General features: G+C 44.5%; 1 protein-coding gene across 2 annotated transcripts in view; it reads right to left on the bottom strand.

Moving 5' to 3' along the window:
- RECQL5 (RecQ like helicase 5) overlaps nt 1-25,057 on the bottom strand; it is a 179,269-nt gene that overhangs the window by 117,793 nt on the left and 36,419 nt on the right. For both annotated transcript variants that reach the window (XM_068262699.1, XM_068262698.1), the window contains 5 exons: nt 20,361-20,879; nt 16,027-16,132; nt 11,420-11,531; nt 10,920-11,082; nt 9,132-9,214 (listed from right to left, as the gene is read on the bottom strand). In XM_068262699.1, the coding sequence (XP_068118800.1) occupies nt 9,132-9,214; nt 10,920-11,082; nt 11,420-11,531; nt 16,027-16,132; nt 20,361-20,879 (983 nt within the window). The remainder of the gene's footprint in view (nt 1-9,131; nt 9,215-10,919; nt 11,083-11,419; nt 11,532-16,026; nt 16,133-20,360; nt 20,880-25,057) is intronic.

Genomic DNA, 25,057 nt, shown 5'->3' with positions numbered 1-25,057 from the left:
AGGTAAGTGTATTGTGTTAGGGCTCTTTTCCACTATGAAATGCGATCGCGATTACGATCGCGATCGCAATCGCGTTTCAATTTCCACCATGCGATTGCGATTGCGATTGAGCTACTATACTCATCATAGTCCAGCTCAATCGCATACAAAACGCGGCAGGACGACGATTGCGCTTTGACCAAAATCGCATCGCAATCGGATCGCACTAATGGAAATTGCTGCTGCAGTTTCCATTATTTTAATGTACCTTGCGATTTGCAGTCAAAAGCAAATCGCAAATCGCAGGCTAGTGGAAAAAGGCCCTTACTGTAGTCTAACATTTTGGCAATTTGTACAGGATCAATAATGGCTATCTAGATTATACAAACAGCTGCTGTATGGAGCCATTTACTATTGAGGACACAGACAATGGAAAGAACATAGGTACTTGTTACAATGGTTCACTGATGAAAGCATAGTAAATACATCGCTGGAAAACAACATACAGTATCATTTCACTATAAACTCCAAGGGACCAGGAAAAATGATTTACTATATCAGAAATTGTCCCAGAAATGCCCCACAGAGGATGAGAGAAAAAAAATACATCTTACTGGGAGAAGAGGAATCCACAGTGACAATCGCTGCACACTATGTCACAGCATGCCACAGACTGAGAGGAGGAATCCACAGTGACAATCACTGCACACTACATCACAGCATGCCACAGACAGAGGAGGAATCCACAGCGACAATCGCTGCACACTACATCACAGCATGCCACAGACTGAGAGGAGCATAAAGGAACTGTAAAGGTGCGTACACACGCACTACAGCAGCCAACGACGGATCCGTCAGCACCTCCCACTGGGCGGGTTTTCAGCAGACTGTAGTTCGTGTGTACGCGCTGTCAGCGGACTGATAAGGCTGTTCCTGAACGATCCGCCTGGCGGATGCACCAGCCTTATCAGTCCGCCGACAGTGCATACACATGCACTACAGTCTGATGAAAGTCCGCCCAGTGGGAGTTGCCGACGGATCCGTCATTGGCTGCTGTAGTGCGTGTGTACGCACCTTAAAGAGGAACTGTAACGGCAAAACGTCCCCTGGGGGGTACTCACCTCGGGTGGGGGAAGCCTCCGGATCCTAATAAGGCTTCCAACGCCGTCCTGCGTCCCTCGGGGGTCTCGCTGCAGCCCTCCGTACAGCGCCCCCGCTGGAGCCAGCAAAGGTAAATATTGAAATTACAGTCGGGCCTGTCGCCGGCTGTTCAGAGGGCTGCAGAGAGACCCCCGTGGGACGCAGGACGGTGTGGGAAGCCTCATTAGGATCCGGAGGCTTCCCCCACCCGAGGTGAGTACCCCCCAGGGGATCTTTTTAAAGTTACAGAGTCTCTTTAAGCCTAAAAATCTCCACAGACTGCTTAGCCATAGTCTCCCTACCCCACCCCCTCCCATGTCCCCCTTTTCCCCTTGCTTTAGCAATACCTGTATGAATCCTGGTCATGCCAATAAAGCTATCTTTGATTTGATTTGTATCCAGGGCTCCTTAAACATTGCAGACGCAACTGAATAGAGGCCGCCACACGCTTCCTGTGAGTGGCTCCAATACCTCCGCGGGCGGGACTTGCAGTACGTGTCCTGCAAAACTTTCTGCTCATACATGAGCCAACCATGAAGTCTCTCTTCAAAATGCAGCCAATCGTGATAAGTCACTCCCATCTGTAATGTGAGTGACTGTTACCTCTGTGGGCGGGACTTAGCACTCTCCTCTCCACTCTCCGTAGTTTTGCAGCGAGTAGCCCCGCCCTGATCTGCACTACAAGTGAAAGCAGCCTGTACTGCGCTCCACACGCTACCAGGAGCGTCATCGCTAAGAAGGGAAGAGATACCCGGGAGTGCGTACAATCCCGTGGGAGGACTGTGATGATACTTTTATTGGTGATTGCAAAGTGGAAGTGGTCATGTTGCATCCTCGTTTGTTTACGTTTACATTACTCCTCATTTTCCCCAGGCTGCTTATTTGTACAGTACTGTATATCCAGCACTGGGGCCATTCTTCCTGTCTTACAAATGTTATCAGACATCAGTTCACCTGCAACCAGCCTGAAGAGAGCAGCCGACCATGGGTTTCTGACATATGACGCATGCACCGCCCACTGACATCTGACGTATGCTCCACCCACTGACATATGACGCATGTTCAGCCCACTGACATCTGACATCTGCTCCACCCACTGACATATGACGCATGCCCCACCCACTGTTTACTATATCCAGAGTCAGCGTCACATAGGGGCCAAAAAACATGTTTACTATAACAGAAGTTTTATTATATCCGAGATGAGTTTTCTATACCAGGAGTTGTTCGCATAGACTTATAACTGAGATTGGCCGGGACCTGGAGAGGTATCTTACTATACCCAAATGTTTACTATACCAGAGTTTATTATAACAAGATCATACTGTATAAACTATGTTTGGAGATTTTTAGTTAGCTAATACCTGAATAAAATATTTACACTATATTGCCAAAAGTATTGGGACACCCTTTCGATTGAATTCAGGTGGTCTAATCTCTTCCATGACCACAACGGTATAGAATAAAGCACCTAGGCATACAGACTACTTTCAAAAACATTTGTGAAATACTGGATCCCTCTCGGGAGCTCAGTAAACTCAAGCCTGGTCCCATATTAGGATGCCACCTGTCCACTCGCTACTAAATATTCCACAGTCAACTGTTAGTGATATTATAACAACAAAAAAAAGCAAATGGAAACTAAAGCAACTTGGCCACAAAGTGGTACGCCAGTTAAAATCGCAGAGTGGTACAGCACAACTGAGGCCACATTGCCCAGACATCGCAAATGTCCTGCACATTCAAAAGCTACAGACTTTCAAATTTCCTATGACCTTCAGATTAGCTTAAAGGGACTCCGAGCAGTGCAGAAACTATGGAAAGATGCATACCATTTTGAAGCGCTCTTTCTCCTCTTTCTAACGACACATAAACCACCGCCCTACGCCTTTTAGTTTTTCGATATTTTCGCGATCAAAATCACGGCGGCCATAGTTTCTGCACTGCTCGGAGTCCCTTTAAAGCCGATCCGAGATGAAAAACTAACTATAACAAGTAACTTGTCTATTAATCTTATCTAAAGTTTAGATAGTTTACACAGCAAATCTAGCTGCAAACAGCTTTAATAGAATATGATTATTTCTTCCTGTGATACAATGACAGCAGCCATGTGGTTTGTAAACATTACACAGAGGCAGGCTTGACTGTATCTTGAGCAAAAAAACCTAATCCCTCCCGTCTGCCTCTGAAATCTCTGGCTAGTAACACCTCCTCCTCCTGCCCAGACAGCTCCCATGAGCCCTTGCTACTGTCTGAAAGTGCCTTGGCTCTCTGAAAACCTGTGGGCGTGGCTTGTTTAGTTTATAGGGAATTAAGAGTATTAAAACAAAAACAAAACCGTATTTGGCTTGAGGAATGCCCTATAAACTATATGAAAGGAACACAATAATGCAACAAGTAAAAGTTCACCTCGGATCCACTTTAAGAACAGTGCATAAAGAGCTTCATAGAATGGGTATCAATGGCCAAGCAACTACATCCAAGCGTTAAATCACCAAGTGACCAAGTGCAAAGCAAAGTATCTGATGCAGTAGTGTAAAGCACTAAGTCACTGGGCTCTACAGCAATGGAGGTGTCTCCTCTGGAGGGAAGAATAACACTTCTCTGAATTGTAATTTGACGGATGAGTCCATTTTTGGCAGATGCCAGGAGAACAGTATTTTTGGTTTGGTGGAAAAGAGATTACGTATGGGGTTGTTATCAGGGGTTGAGCTTGGTCTCTTTGTTCTAGTTAAAGGAACTCTGAATGGTTAAAGATATCAGGACATTTTGTACAATATCATGCTAGCAACTTTTTGGGAGCAGATGGCCCCTTCCTGTCCCTACAAGATTGTGCACCAGTACACAAAGCAAGACCCATAAATACAAGGATGAGCAAGTTTGGTGTGTAAATGGCCTTGTCAGAGCCCTGATCTCAAACCAACAGAACACTTTTGGAATGAATTACGGCAAAGACTGCGAACCAGGCCTTCTCATCCAACATCAGTGCCTGACCTCAGAAATGCTCTTCTGGAAGAGAGACCAGAACCTTGGGAAAAAAGTCTTATATAGACTTTAAATTACAACCTATGGATTAAGAATGCGATGTCATTAAAGTCCAGGCAGGTGTTCCAATACTTCTACCACTATAGTGTATCTAGGCAATCAGTAACATTCTCTAACGTTCCCAATATTTAGCTGTAACTGATTATTTACAGAATGTCACAAATCACACAGTTACATAGTTATTTGGGTTGTAAAAAGACATACGTCCATCGAGTTCATCCAGTAAACTAAGTACAACACTAGCCTGTTCCCTCACATATCCCTGTTGATCCAGAGGATGGCGAAAAACCCTTACAAGGCATGGTCCAATTAGACCCAAAAGGGAAAAATTCCTTCCCGACTCCAGATGGCAATCAGATAAAATCCCTGGATCAACATCATTATGCATTACCTAGTAATTGTAGCCATGGATGTCTTTCAACGCAAGGAAAGCATCTAAGCCCCCTTTAAATGCAGGTATAGAGTTTGCCATAACGACTTCCTGTGGCAATGCATTCTACATCTTAATCACTCTTACTGTACAGAACCCTTTCCTAAATAAATGGCTGAAACGTTTTTCATCAGATCATGTCCTTTGAGAAGGCCTAGGGACAAAAAGCTCATCCGCCAAGCTATTATATTGCCCTCTGATGTATTTATACGTTAATTAGATCCTGTAACGAAAATTCCTAGACGCCGGACGGATTGCAGAAATATGGTCGCATCCGTTCCAGCATGCGGACTTTCCAATGCGGAATGCGGAAATTTGTCCGCATCGCTCCGGGCGCACTGGTCCAAACTCACCAGCATGCTGCTCACCAGGGCTCTGCCATCTTGCCTATAGGGGGCGGGCGCACGCGCCAGGCACGCCTTTATACCCCTAGAAAGCGTGTCAGCTGACGTTTTAGCCTGCTCTGATTGGTTGCTGCTTGGGGTGGAGACTTCTCTCCCAGGCAGTATATAAGGAAGTGCTTTTCAGTCACACTTCGTCTGTGTTTGCGATACCCTGTGTCAGCACTCAGACCTAGTCAGTTCCCGTTTGACAATCCGGCAGGACCCCGGCTCTTGTCACCCTTAGCCAGTCTTGTATTTGATATTGCGTCATATACTGGTTTATCGCCAGTATATACGCATATTGAACCGTATTGATTTCTTGTGTATGACTCTGTGCCTGTCTTGACCATCCTTCTGTTTTCTGATTCTGTACTTCACCAGCCCGTACCGTTATCGACTATTGGCTTGGTTTCCGACTATTCTCTTGCCTCACGTTTCTGTACTGCTGCCGCCTGATCTGTTGCCGAACCTCATTTTGTCTGACCTTTCTCCCTTCAGTGGAACGTCTCCCACTGTAGGGTTCTATCAGAGGCTTGCCTCTTTGAGACGACCGCCACTAGCAAACCCTTGCTGCTAGAGGCCGAGACTCCTCCACTCTGTCCTTTGGAGGATCTCACACACGGGGTTCCCATTCAGAGGTAACCACACCTCTGAGGAATTACCGAGTGGTGGACATTTCCACAAACCTGTGTATTATTCTGCATTGTATTTTGTTGCTCTGTTTGTGTGTCTACTCCCTTTTCTGATCAGCTCGCATTATTAGCAATTCCGCAGATTGCTATATAATCGGGTCAATCCTTGCATCATTGGTGATTCTGCGGATCACCAATAATCAAGGCTCTGGGTGCGACACTGATCCTCTCCCATCGTTACAGATCCCATCTAAGGTGTCTTTTCTCTAGACTAAATAAACCCAGTTTATCTAACCATTCTACACCCACATATCTACCTTTAGAACATACATGCCAAACTCTGGCCTGTGGGTCAAACTTGGCCCACAAGTGGTTTCCCCACTTTGCGTCATGTTTGACCCCTGAGAGCCAAGTCTATATGGCTGAGCACTAAAACTACGAAGAGAGGGAGGGGGGGGGGGAGGTGGCGCATGGAGCATCAAGAGGGCCATCACGAGCCATTAGAAAGTGTGGCAGGATTATTGTGGAAGTAGCGCCAGGGATTCTCATTTAACCACCATTCACTACCTCTGGAGATTTGGTTATTGCAGTACTGCGGAACATGTGAGGTATAACGTGGTGGCCTCATTTTTGACCCTGACCCACTTGGAGCCAAGGGTGAGGACTTGGTGTTTTTGTCATGGGATGCTCTAGGCAACTGTTCCATTCTTGCTTCGCTTTTCTTTGCCTCTGTCTTGGTAATTTTGCATCAAAGTGTATATGAAATATGCAAAGTGCGTTCTGAAGATTGCGGTCCATGCAAAAACAGTTAGTTGAGCACAAAAACGATCGATTAGCAAATATCTGAATATCAGAAGCGAACAAAAGTCACATCTGGGTTCCCTCAACATATACATATTTAATGTACCAGTCAGTAAATAGCATAAACTGAAGTATTCACTAAAAGCAGACAAACTAAGTCACAAAGAAATGGGACATTTTACCCATTTATAGCCAAGTGCAGCATTGCTTTTTGAAAACTGACAGCATTTGCATGTGTTTTCTAGTACGAATACTAAAAGATACGTGATCATTTCTTCTATTTTGACTTTGGGAGGAGCCAGTTCTAATGCAGAAGTACAATCTGGTATAACATTTAATTAAAAACCTGTCTTCCAACTCCTTAATGACTACAGAGTTATCCTACCTGCCTTTGACCCAAAACAGGTAATCTCTGTGAAAATCACAACTCAAGCTCCCCTTCCCCTTGCATAGTAATGTAATATCCAGGCTTAATCTTTTTCAGACCGTCTCCTATTTTTCTTTTCGCAAGACTTGACTTTCTATCTTTATGCCAAGCGCTCCAAAGTTCTTTCAAACTTTTATCTCCAGTCTTCAAAGATAGAAAGCTCAAGCAAAGAAAAGCACTGCAAACTAATGGACTCAAAGAAATGGATGGGTGCAGCTCCAAATACTGGGTGGCTCCAGTGGATCTGTTTAGAAAAGGAAAGAAAACAGAAGCGCACCGCTGGTGCAATACATTTTTTACTTTAAAAAAGTAAAAAAAAGTCAGGACGAAGGGGTGGTTAGCGCCGAAACGTGTCGTGACGTCAGACCGCATCCCCGTGACCTGGCTCCGCCCACCGCATCCTACTGTACACTATGAGTGTATTTTTAAAGCGTGTCTATTTTAAAGTAAAAAATTTATTGCACCAGCGGTGCGCTCCTGTTTTCTTTCCTTTTCTAAAAAGATAAAAAGCTATCTGCAGTTTAGAAAGCTCCACAGCTCAATGCCTATTAAGGCTGCAGGAAAAAAGCAAACCGTAGACATATAATTTTAGCTTGTGGACCACAGGCCAGAAAGTACCTAGAGCCAGCCTTCTATCTTAAAGGACACCTGAGGTGACATGTGACATGATGAGATAGACATGTGAATGTACAGTGCCTAGCACACAAATAACTAGGCTGTGTTCCTTTTTTTCTTTCTCTGCCTGAAAGAGTTAATTATCAGGTATGCAAGTGACAGTTTCTGTACGGGTCAGACTATAGCATAACCCTTACTTATAAGTAATTACAGCCATCACATACTTTCCTGTGAGTAAATGGTTTATGAGAGCAGAAAAGAGATAAAAAGGGTCAATAGTTCATATATTTTAGCTCTGGCATACTTCAATGAATGTGTCATTGAGCAGAGACAATGAAACTGTAAAAACTTAAAAACTAGATTAAATATAAAATAAAACTGTGGGATATCTAAAAAAAGATCATTTTTAGGAGTAAGAGGATAGATACAATTGCTTTTCTCATCAGTTTATTTTCACCCGGGATGTCCTTTAAAGTGGTCTGAAAGTCAGCATTTCTACTTCGCTCTAAAAGATTCCTCCTAGCTTAAAAGCTACTATGCCAGGAAAAAAATTCTAGCAGAACATCACTGAAATGGTTAAACAAAGCACTTTGTCCTGCTATTCAGCTTGCTTCAAATCCACATGCAAACTGGAGATAACAGTATCGTTTTTACTCGTTAAACACAAATGTATCAACACTGGAATGTAAACAAACACTCTCTGAGAAAGTATCTCTGCTTCCAGCACACACAGAGTTCAGAATAGCTCATTAGAAGATTTTCACATATAATAAAAAGCAGTTACAATAGAAAAAGAAAAAAATGCAATGCCAGCTTTCAGGGCAAGATAAACTACACTTAGGAAACATGTAATTTGTAAACAGACAATATTACGTGTGCACAAAAGCAAATATGAGAACTGTAGGAGTAATACAAAGTAGATAAACACATTTTCATTGAATGTTATGTCGGAGTTTCAGACCACTTTAAGACTTGTCCACAGATATTCTTGCAAAGAAGCAGTGTTATGTCTGTTGAAAGAGGGCCAACTTTCCTGGCAGCTTTGGCTAATTTCAGGTAAGTGGTGTGGCAATGCAGCAGTAAATGGAGTCACTCTCAACAACGTTTCCATAGAAATGCTAAGGCCCTGTTTACACTTAATCAGTTGGTACGCAACCCTAGCAGTGCATTGTGAAAAAGATTTCAGTTAAAATGCGTTAAAGAGGAACTCCAGTGAACATTTTACTGCTGGCAGGTGATGTAGCTGCTGCATGGTTTTTGGCAGTTGGAAAACGCTGTAAAAAGCCATTTCCCACAATGAAGCAAGGTTCACAGACAGGAAACTGCCAAAAGTTAGAACTTTTCTTGTGGGAGGGGTTTCTTGTGGGAGGGGTTTCACCACAATCAGTCATACAGCGCCCCCTGATGGTCTGTTTGTGAAAATGAACAGATTTAAGTGTAAAAGGTGCCATAGGAAAACATGGGACTTACTTTGAAAATCAGTTGACATTTCAGTTATAACTGAGAGCAACTGATCAAGTGTAAATGGGGCCTAACATAACAGTTGAAAGAGTTTGTTCCAACAAATTCATCAGATGGAAGAATTTCAAGTTTATAGTATGTAACAAAAGCGATGGCTCTTTTAGTAGCAAGATCAATTCACCTTTTACTGTTTGCTAAGTGGGAAAAAATGCACTCACCCCAGCTCCTCACAATAGTTCACCATTTTCTCAAATCCAATCATTGCAGCTTTGTCTGATGCTTTGGTGTCTCCTCTCTTTGTCTGTAATGAAAAACATGCTCAACGCACTGAATTTACAGAAACTTAAAGCGGAATATAACCCTGCATTTCAACTTTGCTCTAAAACATTATTTACAGCATATTATATGCAAAAAGCTTTTTTTTTTTTTTACTAGACCAGCATTGGAAGGGTTAAACACAGAGGTTTAAAGTTCCGTGGAGAGATATGCAGAAGTTCAGATTGTTACATTCTATTTAGTTAAATGTATCTATTGATAAATGTTACACACTCTTTGGCTGTCCTCCAGCTCCTTCCCAGTCAGAGAGTGAGTCACATTCAACACTTAGATACATTTATGTAAACAAAATGTATCTAGGTCAGCTAGATGTGTCTGCAGAAATCTCCAGGAACTTTAAAGCTCTGTGTAACCCTTCCAATGCTGGTCTAGTAAAAAAAAAATGCTGGTTGCATATAATATACCGTAAATAATGTTTTAGAGCAAAGTTGAAATGCAGGGTTATATTCCGCTTTAATGTGGCAAAATAATAAGAACAGGAATTATTTCAGGATGTTATAATACGATTGCTAACAAATGGGATGCCGTGTTTGTTTATATAGTTGTCAGACTGAACTTTGAAAGCAGAGCTTGTAATTTCAGGCATAGAAAGGACTCTGGGGCATTTCAATTGTAAAAAATGTACAAAACTACAGAAGTGCCTATGAACTTTTTTTTGCCAGCTGCAAGCAAACTGAAAGATTAGTGCCAATTTTTCCTGATGTTCCTCACTGAAGACAATTCTCTGGGATAATGTAGCAGACCTCACAGTACAGAAGGTGCAGAGGTCCCCTGGGACGAGTACAGTATTTTTTGGACCACAAGACGCACCGAACCATAAGACCAGCGTCCATGGTGCCAGGGCGTCTCGTGGAGCTTCTCTCCCCCCAAGCGGTCTCTATGTCATCAGCATTGTGGTCAGTGGGTGATCTGAGGAGGGCTGATCAGCAGGAATTCCAATAAGGGCAGCGAAGCTAGGCAGGTCTGCAGAATAGGAAGGTGAGAACTGGGTGGGTGCAGCAATCTCACTCCAGCTAAAGGCCCACATGTAGGTCAGGCAGAGACAGAGGAGGGTGCTGGTGGGTTAGGAGCCTTTAGAAGGCAAGCAGAGCCGGTTTGAATATTTCCAGCTTAGCTGTCTGGGAGAAGCCTGGGCCTAGAGTAGCTCCCTCACCCGGCCGTAAGTGCAACGTCAGCACGATAGTCAGGTAGGAGCACTTCAGATTCTCCAAAGTAGAAGCTGGAAGCCAGTAGCCCTGTTGAGCCATGGGAAGGAAAGCAAGGAGGATTGGCAACCCCGAGAGTTGCTGGATGCAGTGGAGATCCATACAACACTGGAGGCGCAGTTTGTTGCTCTTGGAGTATGTGGCGTGGAGCGGCGCAGCAAGAGGAGAGCAAAGCAGGGTGTTTTTACTGAGGCAGATAGCTGCTCAGATCAGCAGTGTGCAGCAGGAAGACAGCCAAGCTGTTGGGACCATGCAGGATGGAGATCGCAGCTTGGAGCAGCAGTGTGAACCAATAAGAGAGCCTCTTGGGACAGTACAAGAGGGAGATCGCAGCTAGGATCAGCAGCTATGAAAGGAACACAATTATGCAAGGAGTAAAAGTTTATCTCGGATCCACTTTAACCAGCACACTATCCAGCAATTAGAGATCACTCCCTTCCAAGATAAGATATCGTCTGAACTCACCTGTGCTTCTGTGATCTCCTTTTTTATCAGGAAGCTGACTTGGTCTCTATCGGTTCTAGAGTAATAGAGGCGGCAGAAAGCCGGCTTGCCATCTCGGCCAGCTCTCCCTGACTCTTGGTAGTAGCTTGCCATTGATTTGGCAACGTTCCAGTGGGCAACAAACCTGCCACAAATAACACTGTGTTAGTTCATAAAACCTGTGAAATGATGTTCTATACCTAAGAAAACTCAAAACTGATGCAGCAGAGTGTTGTGTACATGCAGATAGACACCCAGTATAACAAGTTAGAACTCTTTACTGAAGAAATACATGCAGAGAGAAATCATACACCACCATCAGGAAATGCAGCTTACTTAGAACAGAGAGGACCATAGAGAATACAGGAAATAACAACCTCAAAGATCATCATCATGTTATACACAGTGACATCTTGTGGTTGTTATACTATACTGCAGTCTAAGGTAATAACGTTGTTAAATCTCTAACAAAAACAACATACCTGACATTGGCTTTATCCACCCCCATTCCAAAGCTTATAGTGGCCACAATCACTGGAACAACCTCTTCCATCCACTGATTCTGAACAGCAACTCTGTCTGCTCCCTTCAGCCCTACATAAGAAACAGAGATGCAGGATACGTCAGAGCAGACTAACTGTAAAATAAAAAAGGATAATGAACATAATCAATCATAAGGTCAGCCTGTAGCCGTTTAGCTCACTGCCGCAATATCAGTTTCTCTTAAAGGGGAACTGAAGAGAGAGGTATATGGAGGCTGTCATGTTTATTTCCTTTTAATCAATACCAGTTACCTGGCGGCCCTGCTGGTCTATTTCTCTGCAGTAGTATCTGATTAAAACCAGAAACAAGCATGCAGCTAGTCTTGTCAGATCTGACTTATAAGTCTGAACCACTGAAACACCTGATCTGCTGCATGCTTGTTCAGGGGCTATGGCTAATAGTATTAGAGGCAGAGGATCAGCAGGGCTGCCAGGCAACTGGTATTGTCTAATAGGAAATAAACAGGACAGCCTCCATATACCTCTCTCTTCAGTTCCCCTTTAACCTCCCTGGCGGTGCATTTCTGTCTGGATTTATGGGTCTAAAAGTGGTACATTTTTTCAAGAATTTTAACTCACCAAAATATATCAAAATAAAGGCCTGGTAGACCTCCTACGTGTAAATAAAACACAACATTGTTGAAGTAATTTATGAATAAGCTTAAAAAATTGTCAAACTCTACAACTGTACCAGACTATACAGTCAGTATGTATGTATGTATGTATGTATGTATGTATGTATGTATGTATGTATATATATATACATATATATATATATATATATATGTGTGAACATTCGTATAGCGATTTTCTCCTGTTGGACTCAAAGTGCTCAAGAGCTTCAGCCACTGGGACGCGCTCACAGGGCCACCCTGCAGTGCCAGGGAGTCTTGCCTAAGGACTCCTTACTGAATAGGTACTGACCCTTGCCAAGATTTGAACCCTGGTCTCCCATGTACAGCGATTTGCCGCTGATTGGCCACTGGGATCCCGGAAGAAGAAGAACGTTGGTGAAGGGGATGGCGGTGGCCAGGGAGAAAAGCCTGTGTCCCGCTGGCCAGCGCTGAGCACACGTGGGGACCTGTGCATCAGGCAGGAGCGGTGGTTTCAGCCAGCCCGAACTGAGCTGAACTCAGGCTTACCGCTTCCAGCTCCAAACACTTAGCCCGAGCTCAGCTCTGGAATACCGCCGGGGGGGAAGTTAAAGTGAGTCTGAAATGGTTTTGAAAATAAAACAGATACTCTCCTAAGGAGGATCCTTCAGAGACTTCCTGTTCTCCTCGCGGTGTCCTCGTTCCCTCGCAGGCTCCTCTGTTTGAATCTTCCGCCACGGGAGACTTTAGCTGTCTTCAGAAGTGCACACGTGCGAGTGCTCGAGAGAGGGTGCTCACCCGTGCCCACTACGGAGCAGCCCATCTTCAGATGGTCTAGTGGAAGTCTCCTCCCAAAGCAGCTGAAGTTAGCAAGTCATGGACTGCTAACGGTGGGCGCCTGTGGGGGAACTCGGACAACGGGAGGAGAACAGGTCAGCTCTATAGGACCCATAGCCTTCCCTTTCCATAGGCGAGTATCTTTTTTTTTTTTTTTTTTTTTTTTTTAAACACTTCAGACTCCATTTAAAGAGATTCTGAAGAGGGTCTAAATCCACGTTTTAACTTGTATTTATGTTAAGCACTTTAGCTAGTGCTAAAACGCTGCATCCCCGCAGCAAAACGAGGTGTATATACCTCCCAAATCCCCAGTGCTAAGTGCGGGGAGCACTTCCTCATAGAGGCAGAGCTTATAGCTGTAGCTTTGCCCATTGGCGCGTCAATCCTGGCTGATTGCCGCCTCTCCCCACCCCTCCCAATCTTCCTTCACTGAGAGGGGCGGGGAGAGGCGGAGATACGCGGGCAGATTGACTCCAGTAGAGGCAGAGCTGCAGCTCAAAGCTCTGCCTCCCCAGGCAGAAGAATCCATGACCAAGAAAGGCATGGATTTTGCACAGGGGATTTGGGGGGTATAAACCCCTCGTTTTGCCGCGGGGATGCAGCGGTTAAGCACTAGCTATAGTGCTTAAAGGGAACCTAAACTGTGGATATGTATTTTTCCTCTTAAAACCATACCAGTTGCCTGACTCTCCTGCTGATCCTGTGTCTCTATTACTTTCAGCCACAGCCCCTGAACAAGCATGCAGGTCAGGTGCTCTGACTGAAGTCAGACTGGATTAGCTGCATGCTTGTTTCAGGTGTGTGATTCAGCCACTACTGCAGCCAAATAGATCAGCAGGACTGTCAGGAAACTGGTATTGTTTAAAAGGAAACATCCATATCCCTCTCGGTTAAGGTTCCCTTTAACATAAAAGTTAAAAACGTGGATTTAGACTCGCTTCAGACTCCCTTTAATCTTTAGCATACAGACATTGCTTTTAGGCCTACTTTACACTTGCATTGCAGGTGTGCATTGCGTTACCGAGTTTTTCCACAGTAACGCAACGGCAATGCAAGTGTATGGGGCCTTTCACACTTATTGTGTCGCATCGCCTTGTGCCAGAAGCTTCTGAATCACTGCTGAGCCTTTGCCTGGGTGCCAAATAGGTCAGAACCAGCCTTGACCATACTGCTTGGCCGGCTGAGATTAGAAACCCTGTGGTAAGCACCATCATTTTTTAGATATTTTGCAGATGCATCAGCACCATGCGTCCCTCAACTTTGACAAGATTCCCAGTCCCTGCACTGGCCACACAGCCACACAGCATGATGGAACCACCACCATATTTTACTGTAGGTAGCAGGTGTTTCTCTTGGAATGCTGTGTTGTTTTTCCTCCATGCATAACAAGGGGCTTGTTATGCCCAAATAACTCAATTTTAGTTTCATCAGTCCACAGTACCTTATTCCAAAATGAAGCTGGCTGTAACAAATGGTGTCAGCAATAACAAAATTCTGATTATATGGTGATCTGCAGAATCACCAATAATGCAAGTATAGCAACACGGAGAATATCGAGACCTTAGTCACACTTTATTGTACTGAGTGTAGTGATTGGTGCAAACAGTAATACTGACAGATTTGACTATACCTCACCAGAGGAGCTGGTGGGTACTGTCAGGACAGCGAACACCTCACCAGTGACAAGGGCTCACTGGTGAGTAGAAAGGTCAGACTAATCGAGGCAGATGCAGTACAAAATCGGAAGGCAGAGAAGTAACGGTTAACAGGCAGAGTCGGCAGCAATATCAGATGGGCTAAGGTACAGAATCACTGAGCAGAGAGAGGTAACGATTTTCAGGCAGAGTCGGTAACCAGATCAGATGGGCAAAGGTACAGAATCACTGGAGAGTAAGAATAGTCAGAAACGAGCCAGAGTCATAAACAAATAATAAACAATATAATGCACAAATCCTATCACTGTGTGAAATCCCCGGTTTCCTCCCGGATCAAAGCACACCGGATCTAACTAAGGTCGGAGCGCTAACATGAAGTGATCGCAACAGCAGACAAATTGCGACTGACTCCTCCGGGCTTAAGAGCCCGAGGAGACCCTGTGGCACGCCCCCCCTTCGTCCAGCCAATCAGAAGTGGCGGACGTCTGACGTGACATCAGCCGAGGCGTAGGTCAGCTGATTCGCCTCCTCGCCGCATAAAGGTCGCAATGGTGCGCGCGCACACGCGTCAATGCGACCCTATGAGCAGATGACAGTCCCGTCCTCAGCGTGCTAGACGCCCGAGGCACGGGAGCAACGCCAACCAGAGGGATATTGGCATCCGCAGCGGCAGCGTGGTTAGCCGCGGCTGTCTGCTCTCTAATCATTACACTGGCTTGTCCAAATGTGCTTTAGCATACCTCAAGCAGCTCTGTTTGTGCTGTGGGCGGAGAAAAGGCTTCCTCTGCATCACTCTCGCATACATCATCTCCTTGTGTAAAGTGCGCCGAATGGTTGAACGATGCACAGTGACTCCATCTGCAGCAAGATGATGTTGTAGGTCTTTGGTGCTGGTCTGTGGGTTGTCTGACTGTTCTCACCATTTGTTGCTTCTGTTTATCCGAGATTTTGCTTGGTCTGCCACTTCGAGCCTTAGCTTGAACTGAACCTGTGGTTTTCCATTTCCTCAATATGTTCCTAACTGTGGAAACAGACAGCTGAAATCTGAGACAGCTTTCTGGATCCTTCCCCTAAACCACGATGGTGAACAAGCTTTGTCTTCAGGTCATTTGAGAGTTGTTTGGAGACCCCCATGTTACTACTCTTCAGAGAAAATTAAAAGAGGAGGGAAACTTACAATTGACACCCTTAAATACTCTCTCATAATTGGATTCACCTGTGTATGTAGGTCAGCGGTCACTGAGCTTACCAAGGCAATCTGAGTTCCAATAATAAGTTCTACAGGTTTTGGAATCAATAAAATGACACCAGTGCCCAAATGTATGCACCTGCCTAATTGTATTTAAACAATTATTGCACACTTTCTGTAAATCCAATAAACTTCATTTCACTTCTCAAATATCTTCTTCCAGGCAGGGGTATATTAAACAGGAAACAATGAAAGCCATGGACAGTAAGTTACCTGCATGATAGGCCTTGGAAGGGACACCTCTCCCAGACAGCTGAGTCGCTACCTCCTCACAGGACTCTCTTGTCCGGCTGTACACTATTCCACAACCTGAGTATCCCTGAGAAAGTGATAAAGACCAGTTCTAAATTAGTTCTAAAGGAATTGATGGAAATTTCAAAGCAGAAAATGTAAATGAAGCTGACTGACCATTTAACCTCCTTGGCGGTAATCCCGAGCTGAGCTCGGGGTATGCCGCCGGAGGTCGCCGCTCAGGCCCTGCTGGGCCGATTTGAGTTCTGAAAAAAGCAGCACACGCAGCCGGCACTTTGCCAGCCGCGTGTGCTGCCCGATCGCCGCCGCTCCGCGGCGATCCGCCGCGTGCAGCGGCGAAAGAGGGTCCCCCCAGCCGCCCGAGCCCAGCGCAGCCGGAACAAACAGTTCCGGCCGGCGCTAGGGGCTGGATCGGGCGGCTCTGACGTCAGGACGTCGACTGACGTCCATGACGTCACTCCGCTCGTCACCATGGCGACGAGGAAAGCGAAACAAGATAGGCCGCTCATTGCGGCCTATCTTGTTACTTTCGATTGCCGGAGGCGATCGAAAGTACGCTTCCGGAGCGCCCTCTAGTGGGCTTTCATGCAGCCAACTTTCAGTTGGCTGCATGAAATATTTTTTTTTTAATTTAAAAAAAACCCTCCCGCAGCCTCCCTGGCAAAATAATTAAACCGCCAGGGAGGTTAAAGGACAAGTGAAATGAAAGGGATATTGAGGTTGCCATATTTATTTCCTTACAATACTAGTTGCCTGGCAGTCCTGCTGATCTTTGGCAATAGCAGTGTCTGACCACACACCTGACATAAGCATGCGGCTAATCTTCTCACGTTTCTGTCAGAAATATCTGATTTACATGCTTGTTCAGGGTCTATGGCTAAAAGTGTTATAGGCAGATGATCAGCAGGACAGCCAGGTAACTTGCATGGTTTAAAAGGTAATAAATCGCCGAGTTGCTATTCACTGCTGCATTTGTCTCTCTGACGTCAGCTGCATCCGTTGCTGTACAGATTGGTACAATGTTTGTTGTGCGCTATAACATGAAACTACCAACTGTCAGATAAACGAGTCTGAGTTATGATGATACTTCAACTGCCTTGATTTTATGTACCTGAAGTTACAATGTTATGGTTCGTTTTTTCAATGCAGAATCTTGATACACTCAAAAACGAATTTGAAACTAAAAAGGCAATAAATATGGCAGCCTCCATATTCCTCTCACTTTAAGTGTCCATTAAAAGGAACCAAGCGCCACTTTTTTTGATGCAGTTTATGGCCAGGCGGGCTTCAAAAGTAGAGTAACAGAGGCCTCTGCTAAACTTTTAAAATTGAAAAAGAAGTAAAACTGAAGTTTTTGTAATAATGAGCCAAATTGCTGGCAAGCATTTTTAAAGAGATTCTGTACTGTCTGATTTGTACAATAAAAAAAAAAAAAACATACCAATCGAGTCACTGTGATCTCCTGGATCTCTTTTTGCCGTTTCCGCAGCTCCCCGACGCGATCCTGGCTTTTAATTGCCAGTTTTAGGCAGTGCTTACAAACAAAAAAAATCACAGTTTCTCAGCATGTGACAGCCAGCTCCCTCCCCCCTCAGCCTCACAAACTGCATCCCAGACAAGCTGAAACTGAAAGAGAACAGAGCCGCTGTCTGTGAATAAGAAATCAAGCACACTGAGCCTGGAGGGGGCGTGCCTAACTTATATTCATTACAACAGAGGCAGCCCATTCTTCCCTGGGTTGACAAAGCTTGACAAAGAAAAGAAGATTAGATATATTACTGAGACAGTGCAACTAGAAAAGGCTGCAGTAATCCAGACCACATTAGAACAGGTATAGGAACTTATAGGATAGAAGAACTGAGGCTGAACATTTTGTTACAGAGTCTCTTTATTGTGCTACTGAGATGCCCTGGGTGCTAAAAATGGTGCTCGGTTCACTTTAAAGTGAACCTCCGGACTAAAAATCTACTCAGCAGCACTGTAAAGACTGGGTGTCTTTTTAACAGTTTCCCAGCATCAGAACTTTGTTTTTCTTACCAACGCCTCATTTTTAGCTGCGCAGATGCTAAGCTCCGCCCCATCAAAGAATACTGCCCGGGCATTTTTCCCCTGATGCTGTGCAAAGCATGATGGGATTTCTGATGTTGTTGTTCTCCTTCTGCTGTTTTGGTGCAGGTTGGCATCACCAGTACCTCAATCAATTGCGCTGAACCACTGGACGGAAGTCCCGCCTGCCCAAACTCGAAGCTCAGTGCCCACCAACCAGTCAAAGTTGTTGCTGGCTGGCTGCAGTGTCTGTCCGTCATCCATGCAAGAACATCCGGGAGGCTTCCGCCCAGTGGTTCAGCGCGATTGATTGAGGTACTGGTGATGCACACCTGCGGCCCCTGGCTGGGATCTGGGGTAGAATGAACCCAGGGGGACTTGGCACAATCACAGGTATTGGCTCTGGTATTTACTAGGAGATGATATGAAGTTCTTAACAGGCTTGGATTGCCATATGTATGCTAATGTTTAGTTATGCAAATTACATTAGGAGGTGGCGCTATTGCTTTGAACTGAAGGGGTGTGAACCTGTACTACATTGCTTATAAGTCTGTCATACACAATGCCACATTGTTATTCTGTTATACCTCGACAAAGGGGACCTTCCGTGGCACCGAAACGGTCGTTGGTGACTGCAATGTACATGTCGTGCGATTAAACCACGTTGCACTTGCACTGAGTGTGCCGACACCTTGGATTTTTGCTTTATTGTCGTAATGGACCTGCACCTCGAATTCCAGGATGGTGTGCAACTTTCTGGCTGATTAGATATACTTGACAACCATTTCTACACAGCAAAGGAGTTTATACCGTATGGTGTATACAAATAGTGTAAGCTGTAGTTTTTTTTATATTTACCTTTTATCCCCAATAGACGTGCAAATTGCACCCGGAGATTTACTAACCTGTTTGGACAATGAGATGCAGCTGATGCGGTCATTTACTTATTAGTTACAGTAATCTCTCATCAGACAATTTTTAAATTTCTACTTAGATTATATCCTTGGGTACCTCTTACCTTTGCTACACTGGAAACAAAATAAAGGTTCTGGTAGAACGAGTCAGGCAATAACATGCTGGAGATTTGGGCGCAGCAGGTGGCGCCATAGCCCGTTATATGAATTACGACTACAGTGGCGCTCAGTCAGTAATTTGAGTGCCGTAAGGCGGTGCCCAAATTATGATAAAAACTGTGTAATTCGGCCACCAGCAATCGCTGGAAGCAGAATTGCGTGTTATCCCGGAGTCCACGGTGGCCTGGAGGAGGAATAGTAAATAATGCCTCCGGGACATTTGCAGAGCAGGGTGAGACATTTTTCTCCTTCACCCTGTGCCCAAAATTCCTGGCACCTCAAAAGGACCACTATTGCGAAAAAAACAGGCAGTTAAAATCTGACAGAACCGACAGGCTTTGGGCCAGTAAATCGCCTCATGGGGGGATTCTCAGGGTTTTTTTTTGTTTTCAACAGTATTTGTTGACCAGTAGTAGCAAAGTCTAACTGACAAAATAGTGTATGTAAAAAGAGAACCGAGAGCCCAATATAGTGTAGTAAGTACTGACAATCAGGTATAAGGAAACGAGTACAGAATTATACTCACAAGGCAGGGTTACCTCCAGGTAACCACTATGAAGGCAGGTGAGGAGATTATCCTGTCCCCACTCAGGAATAAGAAGTCGCTCTCTGTACATAGAAGAAAGATTGGGGTATCCCCCTCCACCAGGGCAGGACATCAAATATAACGTAAAGTGGAACAGAGGCACCAAAAGGATAAAACCAGTTATTAAAAAGTTTAAAAAGTGCTTAGGAGGCAGTAGTGGACTTACCTCCTACAAGCAGACACAAAAACTGTGTATTCAAGACAAGTTACATTTATTGGTACACTCCAGGGTATTTGCAACGCGTTTCGCAGATTCACACCCGCTTCATCAGGTAATGGATTATTGGAGTACACAACAGTATCTGGTCAACGTCACACCTGGCGCCTCAGTGACAAAATAGTGTGCAAGTGAGTAGGGAGGCTGGCTGGTATCTTACTATTTTTTCAGTTAAACTGCTGTTCAGGAAATGCTGCTGAAAAAGAAAACCTTGAGAATTCCCCCATGAGGAGATGGACTGGCCCAAAACCTGCCGGTTTTGTCAGATTTTAACTGCCTACTTTTATCACGATAGTGGTCCTTCAATTACATGTACAGCTGGTAGGACATTAATATACTACATTGCTCCAGCATATCTAAATTACATAATTACCCCGGAAGGTTTCTTTTCTCCCAGAGCTTTCAAGCAGAAATCCTTAAGATTCCCATAGGGATCCCGCAGAAGCTCCTTCATCTGAATATCATAGAACAGGTTGACACGAAAGCATGGCTTTTTGAACATTGCAATGGGTTGCCTGAGTTTCAGAGAGGATATGATGTCATCTTGTACTTGCTTGGTGGCCGTAGCTGTGAGGGCTACGCAGGGCGTCCCTTGTAAACGAGATCGTAAAACACCCAGACGCCGGTAATCAGGACGGAAGTCGTGGCCCCATTCGGAGACACAGTGGGCTTCGTCTATGATGAGGTAGGACAAGAGGCTCCGTGACAGCAGCATGTCAAGGGTCGGCTGGAAAGAAGCGGCGGCGGCCATTTCTGGGGTGATGTACAGAAGCTTGATCTTAGGATTCTCACTCTCCAGATCTTGCAGGATCTGTCTGCGCTCTGCTGAGGGTAGCTTTGAATTCAGAGAGCAGGCCTTGATCTTCAGCGCTGTAAGATGATCCAGCTGATCCTAGGAATTAAAAAAAAGGCTGCATAAGTGTCAGTCAGTGAAAAAGTTCTCATTGATTTCACCTTCAACTCCCTTACACAAAACTGAACAGAAGTAAAATCTCAAAATAAAACTACTTTCCCAGTGGTTACCGTAAAAGGGGGAAAGAGGCATCCAAAGTATGATAAAACTGTGATAAAATCAGCTAAAATGACAAAATATGAGGTGGCTTACTTCAATGAAGACAGATTTGTGCAATAAATGACACATTTTAAAGGATACCCGAAGTGACATGTGACATGATGAGATAGACATGTGTATGTACAGTGCCTAGCACACAAATAACTAGGCTGTGTTCCTTTTTTTTCTTTCTCTGCCTGAAAGAGTTAAATATCAGGTATGTAAGTGGCTGACTCAGTCCTGACTCAGACAGGAAGTGACTACAGTGTGACCCTCACTGATAAGAAATTCCAACTATAAAACACTTTCCTAGCAGAAAATGGCTTCTGAGAGCAAGAAAGAGATAGAAAATAGTCAATAGTTTATAAATGTTAGCTATGGCATACTTTAAAGAGTGTGTCATTGAGCAAAAACAATTAAAAAAACTGTTAAAACTTAAAAAGTAGATTTAAATATAAAACAGTGAGATATCTTAAAAAGTCATTTTTAGGAGAAGGACGATAGATACAATCGTTAATTTCATTTGTTTATTTTCGCCTCGGGTGTCCTTTAAGGTTAAAATGTGTTATTTATTACACGAATCTGTCTTCATTGAAGTAAGCCGCACCATTTTCATTTTAGAGGGATTTTAATGCAGTGTTATTATACCTTGGGTGCCCCTTTCCCCCTCTGTGTTACCCACCATGCTTTGGGAGGGGAGTTGTATTTGGTCAGGTGTGTTTCCACCACCCCATCTAGATCATTTTCACCAAGAGAGAGTGCCGCGTCCAGCTTGTTTGGACACCCCAGTGGATTCACATTTGGGCATCTCCACCTGCCTGCCGTGGTCAGTTACCCGTCTGCAACCTTCCTTTGTGAGCGCCTCAACTTACAGTATTACGGTACTCTTTATCTACTGTTGTGACTTTCTGCACCATTGTTGCTCCCGATGTCTCTGTGCTTTTTCTTCCCAGTGTGTCCTTTAATCACCCTACACACTCGCACCTTCGTTACCTAAAATATCTGCGTGTTTTCTGGCAATAATTCTCTTCAAACGGCTCCATGACTTTCTCAGCTTCCCAGAACTATCAGTTGGGAACTGTAGAAGCCCAGAGATATCAGCAAGTCTTATTGTTGGACCACAATAAAAAAAAAAAAATTAAAGGACAACTGAAGTGAGAGGTATATGGAGGTTACCATATTTATTTCCTCTTAAATAGTACCAGTTGCCTGGCAGCCCTGCTGATCTATTTGGCTGCAGTAGTGCCTGAATCGCACACCAGAGACAGGCAAGCAGCTCATCTTGTCAGATCTGACAGTAATGTCAGCAACAACTGAGCTGCTGCATGCTTGTTCAGGGGCTGTGGCTAAAAGTATTAGAGACAGAGGATCAGCAGGGATAGCCAGAGAACTGGTATTGCTTAAAAGGAAATAAACATGGCAGCCTCCATATACCTCTTGTTAAAGTTGGAGATCCAAGGAGAGATTCAGCTGCAGGGGACAGTGACCACAACAAGAACGCTCGCCAATCATGAAATATATTTTAATAAATGATGTCAATTTATACAATAGGACTTTGACATGAGCCCATGACAACGTAAATGACAAGATCCTAAAGTAAATCTGAGTAATATAAATGGAGTATAAGCACACAATCAGAGGTTACATTCACTGACAACTGAACAAACTTTTTTTTCCAGAGATATAACCAAGAACATCAAGTAGTCACCCCAACGTCAAAAGTCCCTCGTCTGTAAAGAGAACCTGAACTGAAAATAAAAAGTCTAAATAACCAAACACAAGTCATACTTACCTCCTGTGTAGTCTACTCCCCAATCTCTTTCTCCTGTCCTGTGTCCCATCTGACCACTGTGATCAGTGGAATTCTCTGTCCTCCATTTTAAAAATGGCCGTTGCCCCCTAACAGCTTCCTGCTCAGCACACTGTTACACTGTAATATCACCCACTTGAGCCATAAGGAAACATGGACATTACCTTGTACATTCAGTTGTAACTGACAGCGGCTGATATATAACTGACAGCAACTGGTATATTTCAGTTCTGACAAAATATTGTCAGCGCTGGAAGGGATCAGTGTAAGAAGAAAATGGTGAGCTTCTGAGAGGAACTGATGGTGAGGTATGTATGTAATATTCATTTGCAGCTACGTCATGCGTTTAGTTTAAATAAATTGAATTCCCTTTAAAGAGGAACTGTAGCCAAGGATTGAACTTCGTCCCAATCAGTAGCCGATTCCCCCTTTTACATGAGAAATCTATTCCTTCTCACAAACACACCATCAGGGGGCGATGTATGGCTGATATTGTGGTGAAACCCCTCCCATAGTGTGATGTCAGGACCATGGTTCTGACATCACATTGTGGGAACCTTGTTACAATGAGGGAAATAATGGCTGTTTGCAAGCACCCAGTTTCTCCCTCTAAGCATATGTACTGTATATCTATAACAAAACAAAAAAAACTTTTAGCCCATCGCATTGCTAGGGGGTGTGGTTATAGATAACTGCAGTTATGCTGTCTGTGTTTTTTCATGTCTGCCAGTAGAGAAGATGATGACCTGCAGGCTGATTGTGGATCAGACAACCTGAACAAATGACATGGGGAATATCAATCATTTCCTGATCTCTCTTCTATTTTTTAACTACTCACTTTGCAATGTATGGATTTATTTTTGTCCCTCTTTCCTGAATGTTCCTCTTTAAAGTGGATCCGAGATAAACTTTTACTCATTGCATAAATGCGTTCCTTTCATATAGTTTATAGGGCATTCCTCAAGCCAAATACTTTTTTTTGTTTTTAATACTCTAATTCTCTATAAAACTAAACAAGCCTCGCCCACAGCTCCTTCAAAACACCAAGGCACTCTCAGACCCATGTAGCAAGGGCTTATGGGAGCTCAGTCTGGGCAGGAGGAGGAGGTTACTAGCCAGAGATTTCAGAGGCAGAGGGGAGGAGGGAGGGAGCTGAGGGTTGGAGATGCAGCTTGCCTGTGTGTAATGTGACATACAGAACATGGCCGCTGTTATATCACAGGAATAAACAAACATGAAACTGTTGAAGCTGTTTGCAGCTAGATTTGCTGTGTAAACTAAACTTTAGCTATAAGTTACTTATCATAGTTAGTTTTTCATCTTGGATCCTCTTTAACCTTTCAGGAGTCCCTAACTTTTAATATGATGGATAAGAAGCCAAGCATTGTGCATTGTTTAAAAGGAAATAAATATGGCAGCCTCCATATGCCACTCACTTTAACCACTTCAGGATTCCGCGTACGCATAAGTACGCCCCTGAATCCTGAAGCGGTTTCCATGGAAACGGCCGTTCCATGTCAGTTCACGGAGGGTGTCTCCGATTGCGGCTCGCAGGGTATAAATGTAAACAGCGCCGTAGAGGAGATCGGCGATCCCTGGCCTCTGATTGGCCGGGGATCGCCGGCATCTGATAGGCTGTAGCCTATCTGAGGCGGCGCAGGACGGATTTCCATCCTGCGCAGCCCATAATGAAGAGGGGAGGGAGGGAAGGAGGCAGAGGGAGGAATAGCGCTGCCGACGGGGGCTTTGAGGAGCCCTCCCCATCGCTAGGCACAGCAGTGAGGCGATCAGACCCCCCCAGCAAGACATCCCCCTGGTGGGGAAAAAAAAGGGGGGGGGGGGGGGGGGGAGTCTGATCGCCCTGCCTGCTATCTGATCTGTGCTGCGGGCTGAAGAGCCCCCGCAGCACAGATCAGCCAAACCACCCGAAACCTGGAAGTGGTTAAAGAAGACTATCAAAGAGACAGTGTTTCTGTAAACCCTCCATACCTATAGAGCTTTTAGTAAGCAACACTAGAAAACTTTTCAGAGGTCTCTTATCAAAGCTTTCTATGTGGACATGTGTTGTGAATGGATATAACCCAGCTGCTTTACATTTTGTGTGTGCTGTAATTTATTTGTATGGACCCAAAACAATTGAAACAAATACCAGAAAACTGTAAGTTGGGTAGGCGGGTTTTGTTAGACAATTCTTGCTGACCACTGCACT

Source organism: Hyperolius riggenbachi, chromosome 12, assembly GCF_040937935.1.
Source record: "Hyperolius riggenbachi isolate aHypRig1 chromosome 12, aHypRig1.pri, whole genome shotgun sequence".
NCBI classification, from domain to species: domain Eukaryota; kingdom Metazoa; phylum Chordata; class Amphibia; order Anura; family Hyperoliidae; genus Hyperolius; species Hyperolius riggenbachi.
This window is presented reverse-complemented; position numbering and strand designations above follow the sequence as displayed.